Source organism: Vulpes lagopus, chromosome 14 (genome assembly GCF_018345385.1).
Source record: "Vulpes lagopus strain Blue_001 chromosome 14, ASM1834538v1, whole genome shotgun sequence".
NCBI lineage: Eukaryota > Metazoa > Chordata > Mammalia > Carnivora > Canidae > Vulpes > Vulpes lagopus.
In genome coordinates this window covers 28338389-28349280 of record NC_054837.1, presented here as the reverse complement: position 1 = coordinate 28349280, position 10892 = coordinate 28338389, and the positions used below count along the sequence as shown (strand labels likewise).

At 38.7% G+C, this 10892-nt stretch overlaps 1 protein-coding gene across 1 annotated transcript in view; it reads right to left on the bottom strand.

The window, feature by feature from the left end:
- Positions 1 to 1144: 1144 nt before the first annotated feature.
- The window catches only part of PPTC7 (protein phosphatase targeting COQ7), a 40801-nt gene continuing 31053 nt past the window's right edge, over positions 1145 to 10892 (bottom strand). Inside the window, exons 4-6 of the mRNA XM_041728705.1 lie at positions 8050 to 8173; positions 6139 to 6268; positions 1145 to 5045 (exon numbers count right to left, since the gene is read on the bottom strand). Of these exons, the coding sequence (XP_041584639.1) occupies positions 4987 to 5045; positions 6139 to 6268; positions 8050 to 8173 (313 nt within the window). The 3' untranslated portion in view covers positions 1145 to 4986. The remainder of the gene's footprint in view (positions 5046 to 6138; positions 6269 to 8049; positions 8174 to 10892) is intronic.

The window sequence follows — 10892 nt, the reverse complement described above, 5'->3', positions numbered from 1 at the left end:
TCTTCCTCTGCCTGTGTCTCTGCCTCTCTCTGTGTGTCTCTCATGAATAAAAAATAAAATCTTAAAAAAAAAAAAAAAAAGAATTAGCTTCTTACCTGAACAGATTAAAAAATCTGGCACAAACCATTGTTACATAATATGATGCATGCCTCTCCCTCCCCCAAACCTGTTTATAGTCAGTTATAACCTGACAAACTCCTGACTTCTGTAACATCTTTCTATGAAGTTTATGTGAAACCAACAAAGAAAATGTTAACTGGCAAGCAGTTGTACTTTACATCTTGTGAGGAATTCATACACAAAGGTGGCTGAGTGAATTAGTAAACTTTAGAACTGTGAACAGAGTTCTAACTAAAATCAGAATGAATTTGGCTCTTGTAGCTTAGTACTGAGTCAGAGCTACCCACAATAACCTAATAAAAACTCAAGTTTGTCTCAAAATGTTCCTCAATGAATGAAAATGGGCTTTCACTGAGCTTTTTGTGGAAATTGGCAATGCCCACATAATTTCAAGTCCTTCCATACTGTAGGCTAAAGATTTACATATCTTATGCTTACACTGATGATTAACACTGAATTTCACGTATTCCTGAAAACGCAGATGACGACAAGGAGAGCATGTATACCCGGGTAACTACAGGTCTCCTTGCAGAGGATGAAGTTTCTGGTTCTCACTGAAAAGGGCAGAGGGGTGTATGTAGGTTGTGAAGGCATCATCATCAGTAATTGCCTGGATGCAACATCAGTCTGGAAAAGATAGTTACAGTATTAAATGGCATAGAATCTGAGTTTTAGAATTTACATACAGAATGTTAAGTTTAAATGAAATCAGTTTTTTTGTGGTTTCATTCCTTACCATTTGAAAGATGCAAAATCCTTATCAATTGGGAAAACGTCTATATTTTACATTCAATAATCAGTCCATTTTGATGGAATTTTGGAGGCAACTAAACTGATGTAGTAAACCAGCTGGTGATAAAGAGCTAAGGGGGATAAACTAATAAGACAGAAAATGATAGCTACGAAGTAAGGAGTCCCTGTTAGAATGACTAAGAGGCTTGGAAATGAGGACGTGACAGAGACCCAACAGAATGTCTAGGGCTGGTGTCTTAGTTACGGTTCAAATTAAGAGAAGTTACACAGATTAGTATAAATACTATATTTATTAAATATCTTTACAGTTTATTTAAATGTATTTACAGAACTATTCCTGCATAAGTTATATTTCAGACATCCAATTCAGGTCATTGCCTCTTGGGTAAGACAAATAATGATAGTCTCAACAGAAAAAAGCAGCTCATTAGTATACACAAATTCAAATTTGCTTCAGTATTTAGCCATCTTTGCCACAAACTACCTGCTAACTTAAAATTTTGACATGGACACTGTTGATTTTTAGTTGAGAAGTTCAATTTTGCAAAAAATATTTTTAAACAAATAGAATCCAAATGCTTTCTGCTTCATATTTTCAATTTTATAAGCAGATTTATATATATGTATACATACAAATTAAATTAACATTTATATATTGAGAAATGTGATTTTTTTCCAGGGAAATTGGATGCTGTAGCTTCTACCAAAGAGCGCTGGTATAAGGTGACAAGGAACCATGAACTTATTCGAAAGTACAAACATTTACAGTTCTAGCCAATCTTGTTTACAATCTCCAAAATGCTGAAAACTGACTCAGTGAATTCCCACAATTCCTGCCTTGTTACTCGATGTGGTAGGTTGGTGGTACTGAAGGCTACTGTTCTAGCCAGAAAAATGCAGCTGATAGGAGAGGAGACACACTCTCCCATCATGCAAAGCTTGAAATGTAGTTTCTACTCTAGACACAGCCCCCCCTCCCCCCAGACATGCATACCTGGAATGGATTCTTTTGTGATTTAGTACCTATCAACCATGTCAAGCCAGTACAGTAATTCAGGACAAATAACTGGTTTCCCCCATCCCCATTTCTTCAGTTTTTTAAGAGCCTATAGACTCTACTGTATTATCCATTCAGTAAATTTTTTGTGCGCAGGCAGCTTAAATTCACAGGAAGAAATAAGGTTCTGATATGTTTAGAGTGCACATTTTAAAACAGAATAAAATAAAAATTTCAAGCATGTGATAAAAATATTGATTTTTATAATACAGTATTGCTTTATAAATATAGATGGAAAAGCTATAAACTTTTACTGGTCTTTGGTGCATCCAGAGAGGGATAAATAATTTGCCATTTGTAAGTTAGAAATCCAAATTCTCTTTTGTTATAAAAGTCCAGTACATGAGGCAAATGTGTATGCATTTTATACTGCTTGATTTAAAATACAATTAACACACATTAAGTTCAGAATCAGACCCACCAAGTGGTATATCTCAGTCACACCCCACAGAGACTTGGATTCTGTGACCTGGAATATTCCAGTATGGGTCCAGCAGAGCCTCTGACTTCTGGGAGTGGAAGGAGAGTTACTTGTAAGCAGCACTCCAACTGATCATCACCCCTCCCACCCCCAACCCACCCCGGCGGTCATAAAATTAAGTGCATAACATACAAAGGACAGGGCAAAAAGAAAATAGAGAAAGTATTCTGTGTCACTAATCTATGGGCCAGGTCCAAAGTCAGTTCCATTGTGAAACTCAGTTCTTGTCCCACTGTTTCCAATATCACTGACACAAACACATTGTTGATTTCTAATGGTCATTTCTCAAAAAAAGCCAAAAAAACAAATAACTGAATTGATTAAATGAGTTGTGTAAAAGACCACCAATCTAGCGTTATAAAGACTGTTTGATGGGTTAATAAGAGCAGAAAAAAGCCAGTGACTTGACCAGCATTGCTCTTACAAGGAATTAAATGTAAGCATTGGAAAATTAATGCAAAATAGATCCAGATCATAAGGCGACATACCTCTGACCAGATATAATTAAAAACCCAAACAAAAGAACTGAAATTGCCAGCCCAAATATAAATGTATTCCTTTCAACAAAACCCTTCTGGATGCAACTTTCTTTACTTTTTAAATACACAGAGACTGCAACAGTTTGTGCAAAATAAATACCCCGCCACTTGCCACTCACGCTTCCATGTTTTATCATAGCACGATGGGTACTCATTATTTAAATGGAGTCTCCCTCCACCCATCCCTCCCCTCCCTGTCTGCTATTTTCTCTACCAAAGAATTCTGTTTTGTCAAGTTAGGGTAGTTAAGGCATTCTGACATGTAATTAAAGGTGATTCAAAATAGATATCTAACATTATGCCAATTTAGGAATAGTAGATAAATTACTGAACAGCTTACAAATGAATAACTCATTCTTATTATAAATGAAATGCCTGTTACAAGCATGATGCATTGAAATATAGTAATGACATGTACATGGTACATGTTAAACAATTTTAAATAAAACAAAAGCTTGACAGTTACTCAAATATACAGTACAAGTTCACAAAACAAAATCTTTTAAAACAAGTTGAGGTAACCTCAAACATAAGTTTTAATGCAATAAACCAGGGAATAAGTATCTCCTTGAGAGAAAGACACTTTCTGTATTCTCCTCCAGTAGATCCTCATCAGGTTTAATTGCATTCTCATCTATACACCAATGTTACCTGACTTATATATAAAACATGGCTTTAATTTAAGGATTTCTAAGTATATATTTTTTCTACCACCAAGTTAATGAAGGAAAAAAAACTGACCCAAAAATATATATCTTTACAGCAGTCGACTTGTACACAAACCTTAAAAATAAGTTTGAGCTTGCAGATAAAGGGAGAACTGAATGCGGGGTAGTTTTATAAGGAAACTATACACTGCAAGATGGCTATTCGGGAACTGTAAACATTAAGCTTGATTCAGAAACCCCTAAATTTCTGGGTAGGGCAATGCAAATGTCAGATCATCCCTAGGAGTTTTCTTCGTTAACTCTTGTGCTGTTGCCACTGCCCACGGTGCTCTTTCCATACGGACTCCCTGAATTTGGTGCATGCTCTACGGATAGCAAGGCTAGTAATGAAAAGTCTGAGAGTGAGACTAGCAGTAGCAGGACCATCAAAACCCAACAAAATTCAGTTACAGCTGTCCATTCTCTATTAGGCCTGTAGGGAGAGGGCTCCTGCACAGGGTTATTGTATCAGACAGATGGGGGGAATTTCAGCCATAACATTACATTTCTTGGCTTTGAGGAGTTTTATGATCTTAATATTTCCACTGAAAAAATTTGGCAGGGAGTCTCCCCAACCCCTCCAGCAGATCAGGCCATCAGCCTGTGATTTGGACTAATCAATAAACTGCCAAAACTTTCCTCATCAGGAGCACAATTAGGCATATTTTAAAAACCAAAAGCCATTTGCATCAACAAAATTAAACTGAATTTTTCTTCTGATTTGTAACAAAAAAGCTCCTAGGATGAAGATTTCATAATCCAGAGCAAGGTTTTAGAGCAGAATTATAAGCCCCTGAAAAATAGGAGTTTATAATGAAAACATAAAGCCACACCCAATCATCATAACAAAGACTGTATGTATAGTACACGTTTAACATTTCTTTTGATGATAATGTAAATGCATGTTTCTAGTAGATGTACCATAACATACAATTTGTGTTAAACTTTTAAAATTCCTTTTACGCATTGTAATTTTGAATTCACTTTACCAACATCACTCATTTTCAATACTTAAACCATTTTTGAAACATAATAGCCATGTTGGTGTTGAAAACCTCCATCCCATCATGAAAAAGGATGGTAAGAAGTGAAGGTCGATCTTCACATCTTGCTTCTCTTCAAAATGGCTGGCAGATATGAGCTAGTGAATGACAGTAGTGGTTCTCCACGAAGATCTCAACCATGTCTCAAAAAGACAAGCAAAGGCTTTACATCACTGGCCATTGAGATCAGTGGCAAAGAAACATGGTCCTGCCAGCAGGATCAGCACACATGGCAGGGGAGAATTTGGGAAGATGAAAGGAAGGCCAGAGCTGACACTAAGGCAAGTCAGTCTGTATACTCAGCCACTATTGAAAGAAGGACAGTGATGTCATCTGGCTTTCCACCTAAAATGAAAATGAAAATGACAATGTCTTCGTACATCTTAAAAGGAAAAGTCAATTAAAAATGTAAGCCTAAAAATGTACTAAGAGGACAAATGCTTGCGATTCAGAGAGGTTTGGTTTGATCTCTAGTAGAAAAAACATATTTGATAAAGTGAAATAGTTTAAAAAAATTACATGTAACTTAATTATATGAAGTCTAAAAAAATCTTCACTGCTTCTTTACAACAGGCGCTCCATTAAAATGGCCACCATATCCTCTGTTTATAGCAATCACAGTAGAGACAAAATCTGGTTAAGATAAATTCTGCCTGACGAGAAAGTTACATGCTTCTACTGACAATCCTAATTTGGACAAACATATCTAATGTTTTGAAACTAGGAATAGTCTTGTATTCTAATCTGCCAAACAGCTATGGCATGTGCTTTTTTCTATTTTAGTACTTCCTGGAGGGCTAAGAAATGCTTTACATGTCATAATATTGTATCAGCAAGAAACTGACCAACTCCATGAGTTCTGATATGATAGCACCAACATGTCATCCCAGCTCTAAGACTGAGCTACTGGCCTGCTCCCAAAGTTACGTATCATTCAGTAGAGAGGAGGACTTAGGCAAGGACAGTTTAACATTGCTTCCCTCTTCAAAATCTGCTGTGGTAATTTGGCAGGCAAATATTGTCAACGAGTCCCACAAAGCCAGAGGAAGGGAGAAGTGAAATGTCAGACCCGTGAAGGGCAGAATGTTAAACTGTTAGGAATGTCCAGGGCCTCTAGGCGGACTTGGAGGCCTGCTGGGCTCAGGTCCAGGCAGTGCAGTGGTGGCAATAAAGGGCTTCAGGTTCCACCTGCCTCTACAGCCAATGAAGTTCCGTTCTGGAGGGCATCCTCTGTGAGGAAGACATGGTGACATGCACTTGCTCTAATCCTCCAGTGTTAGGGCCTGCTGACCTTGCTCAAAGCTATGGGTTCACAGCTGGAACAGGACACGTCACCGTCTCACCCCAGTATGCTAGTTTACTGCACCACAGAGCCCAGAATGCTCCCATCCTACTATGTCCCCAGTTAGTCCCTATGACCTTCCTAAGGAATGCTTACCTCTCACATTCAATCCGTTGTCACATGCAAATTGTGCAAAAGGTGACATATAATTTGGGTCATAGGCCAGCTCATGGGCTTGCTCAGCAATGCTTCTTGCCGTCTGTTGTATACTTTCATAATTGGAATTCTAAGATGAAAGGATGAAGGAGTTATTTTTACCAAAATGCCTCATATGATTTCTGCGTGTAAGTATACTTCTTGCAGATATCACTTTTTGAGACAGTAACATTTATCTAACCACAATTTCCACCATTTAAGTTATATTATAGTTAGAGAAGACATTACAACATTACATATTCAGTAAAATGAACAAGACCACAAGTGAGTGCTGCCTGCACAAGATGTCAATCGGATGTCACCCTTTGCTAGGATGGCCTTGGGTCCTAAAGTCTGGATTTTCATTTTTGCTTTTTTCCCCACTTGGAATTCTTAAGGTATTCTTGCTAAAATTGGATGGGACTGAAAAGGTGGATTTTGATAGCACTTTAGGGATGACCTCAAAAGTTTCCTTGTTTAGGAATGCAACCCTGGCCAACCATAATTTGCTCTTTGAGTAAGAGCTGCCAGTTGTCCTACCGAAAATACCTTTAGAATTTTATAGCATGATGAAAGATTCTTGTTTAGCTGTGTAATCTTGAGTCATACCCTTATGCTTGCTGCTTCAACTTTCTCATCTGTAAAATGGGGATGGGAAACAAGGTCCATTTTAGCTCTAACATTCTAAGATTTGGGATAGTTTCAGTATAAATAATAAAAGGCCACTGCTTCAATGTCACCTCCTCAAAAAGTCTTCCCTGCCCAATTTCTAAAATAGCAGCCCTCTTTATTCTCTGTTCCATTACCCTGCTTTATTTTTCTTATTTACTACCAACATTCACCATATATTTCTTTCTCTGTATTTTCTGTCTCCCTCCCCTAGAAATATAAGCTCCATATAGGGAGGGAATGTGATACTTCTACTTACCACCCCATCACCACACAGAGCACAGTATCAGCACCATGTAAGCACCTGACCTTTTACTGCATTCCGCAGATGAGGCACGACTCTGAGGATTTCATATGCAGTCTTAATTAACCCTCAGCACAACCCTATAAAGTGGACCTGTGGTAACCCCCATTTTAAAGGTGAGGAAAACACTGCTTAACAATTTTAAAAACTTAAAGTCACACTGCTTAGTGGTAAGAACATAGGAAAACACTAATTTCCCCTAGAGTTTGTACTCTTACAAAGCCAGGAAAATATGGAAAAACTGGTTTTCACTTCCTTCCACTCTCTGTATGGGCCAAGTCTGAACTGTTTCATTACTGGTGACAGTTCAGATCATATCAAGGCCCCTAGCTGCCTGCTGCCCTTGGCTGGCTCTGGTATGGCGATTTCCTGTCTTTCCCAACCTCAACACCTGCTGGGTTTGTTAAAAGAATGAGAGGAGAAAAAGACAATCAGGAGCCAATACCATTAAAAATACAAGAAATTGGGCAGCCCCGATGGCGCAGCGGTTTAGCGCTGCCTGCAGCCCACGGCATGATCCCGGAGACCCCGGATCAAGTCCCACATCAGGCTCTCTGCGTGGAGCCTGCTTCTCCCTCTGCCTGTGTCTCTGCCTCTCTCTCTCATGAATCAATAAATTAAATCTTAAAAAAAAAAAAAATACAAGAAATTTCTCATCTGGGCTTTCCTACCTTTACCACTTTACTATAGGTATGGGGGAGAAATCTCTTTTTCCCTCAAGTTCTCCAATTGTGAATATTTCCATTTACAATTGCTTGAATGACCAGAACCATTATTTTCCTAAATTCTCAAAACAGTCTTTTCCAAAACTACAAAAAGAGATAATACAATTAAACCAATAAAACCTAGCTGCCCAGAGAGGGCCACTGTTTCCACGAACCAACCTTTGAGTTAATTACCTTTAATTTTTTTAGCTCCTGGAGAATCATATAATCAGGCATGTTGTCAAAAAGTCCATCTGTTGCTGTCAGGATAATGTCTCCTAACTGGACATCAAAAGATGTGCTATCAGCAGCATCCGGGCTGTGACAAGGACAGGATGGGGCAAAGTTACGAGAGGCCTTCAGAGATAAGGTTCAAAGTTTTCAACAGGCACTAGGTTACAATGTAATAAGGCTTTAAAAAAAAGGCAATTTATAATAACAGAATCAATAATAAAAACTAGTCATTTTGAAATCCCTAACCTTGAAAACAATTAATTGAAGAATCTGATATAAATATTTCAAAAGCTTAACTAAAACTACTAAGTAAAACTGAGTTTGATGATTAGTCACATATGGCTTAAAAGAAGGAAGGGTTCTTTTCTAACATGCCTCTAAAGTCCTAGTAGAAATGAGTCTTTATTTCCTAATTATTTACAGCCAAATTCCATCCTCTCTTATTCATTTTCTACTCATCAGTTTCCCTTCAGGCTTGACTCTGGCTCTCAGGAGGCTGCAGCATAGTGGAACAATAGAGCACTCTGGAAAAGAGCCTGCAAATACAGATACTGTAAGAATTCACATGAAATGCCTACACTGTATTTCTTACTATATACTAGTAGTTACTAGTATTATCACAAGTGTATTATTACTAGTGTGGACTAGTAAGGCAGAATAAGGACTGGTCTCTCAGGGCTTAAAGAATGCTCACACCACACATAAGTATTTAATTATTAGTGTGTGTGGCACATAGTAGATCCTGAAGAAATATCTAATAAAGGAAGAAAACAAAGTAAATAACCCTCCAAATTGTGTGGGAGGGGAACCTCCTTAATATATTGTTAATGAAGAAAGGAACAGTGTGTGTGTGTGTCAGCGGAAGATCCATAGATACAGATGCTTCTATATGCAGAGAATAAATCTGGAATGACGCAAGAAATAGATTGGCTGTCTCTGAGAGAAACTGTGTTGCTGGGGATGAGATAGGAGGTAGGTTTTTCACTACATCTTAGTATAAAACTTTAAAAAAGATAGATGGGAGATTTTTTTTCTCTAACTTGATGAAAGCAGATACCAGAACTGGGGGGTAGGGAAGGGACACCAGGTGGGGAGAAAAGATTGTATATTCAAAGAGTTAATGGCCCTCTCAAAGGCTGGTTCTCAGCCATTTCCAAAGGCTAGCTTCACTGAATCCAAGCCTCCAAGGTGAGGGAAAGATGAAATATCTAAGTCTGCCTCAACCTATAATTAGGCAACAAGTGCAAAGAAAAAATTTACACACTGACCCAGAAAGGAGGAGCCAGAACCAAAGTACCCTAAACTTGACAGGAAGACCTCAAAACTTATGTAACTGACATGTTATAAAATATGTGAAGAGAAAACATAAAAACAAACAACCCACCAATGCCTACGAGAGATCTACACAAAGTACACAGAAAATTTTTGGTTCACCCTCTCTTGACTGAGGAAAGAAATAGCGTTTAAAAGTTCTGTGATGGGCTTTGGCAAGGAACTTTCACTCACACATTTCTACCACAACCACTTTGTAAACACAGTTACTAAAGGAAAACCTGTAAATTAAGGTTAAAATTATATTTTCTAGATAAGAGGAACTAGGTAAAATAGGATGTAAATGCTATCTTGCAGCAGAGGAAAAAGACTGTAAAGCTGATGGAAACCAGGTCGATTTCTTCTGTGGAATAAAGAAAAACAATACAAGATACTTCCCAGTTGCTCAGACTTTGGAAACAAATCAGATTCTAGCAGTTTAGATTAATGACCAGGTTGGCAGTGAAGTTCTATTTTATGCTGAGGTTTTTCTTCCCTAGGAGTGTCCTCTGCTATCCCGCCTGCCGAGGCTCGCTACCATTGGACAGTCTGTCCTCTTCTCCCAACACTCCCACCCATGAGCTTGGTGTTCCGCCAGCTGCAGTTTTGCCCATTTTGATTGAACATACTGTGCCGCTGGAAACTTTTGACTGCACTGAAACACGAGCTGAAGTCACATGCTCACAAGCTGTCTGTGGGTTCCAGGGAAGCAACCTCCACCTCACTGGCAGGCCAGGCAGAGTACTGCCCTAATCAGATGGTCCCAAAGATAGTGTGTGAGATATGGCAGGGCAGCTCTAGCACTCAGAAGCCAAACAACAAGAATCAAATAAGAGAAAATTAAAACACTGCTCTCTGTAACTGTTAGTTGAACCTGGTATCCACCAAGCCCTTGGGGTTTTGCTTTCTCCTCATTCCAATATGGTGAATATGAATATATATTACAGCCAACTGAAGAAGGGCCTATAATGAAATATTCCTCCAGTTATGGTAACCTACCCTAACCTGACATAAAAAAAAATGCTTCCTTCTAAGAGTCAGCAATTGTCTGTCTTTTTCTTTCTTTTTAAAGATTTTATTTATTTATTCATGAGGGATACAGAGAAAGGCAGAGACATAGGCAGAGGGAGAAGCAGGCTCCGTGCTGGGACCCTGATGCGAGACTGGATCTGGGGACTCCGGGATCATGACCTGAGCCAAAGGCAGATGCTCAACCACTAAGCCACGTCCCTCTACTTGATAGTTCTTATTAAGAATCTTGAGTGCAAACTAAGATAAAATGGCAGTTGCCACTGCCGTTTTTAAACTTGTAATAAGTATTATATAATTAGGTATTCAGGATTGTCCATCAAAAGTCTATCGTTGGGCACCTGGGTGGCTCAGTGGTTGAGCCTCTGCCTTTGGCTCAGGGTGTGATCCCAGGATCCGGGATCAAGCTCTATATTGGGCTCCTTGCATGGAGCCTGCTTCTCCCTCTGCCTAGGTCTCTGTCT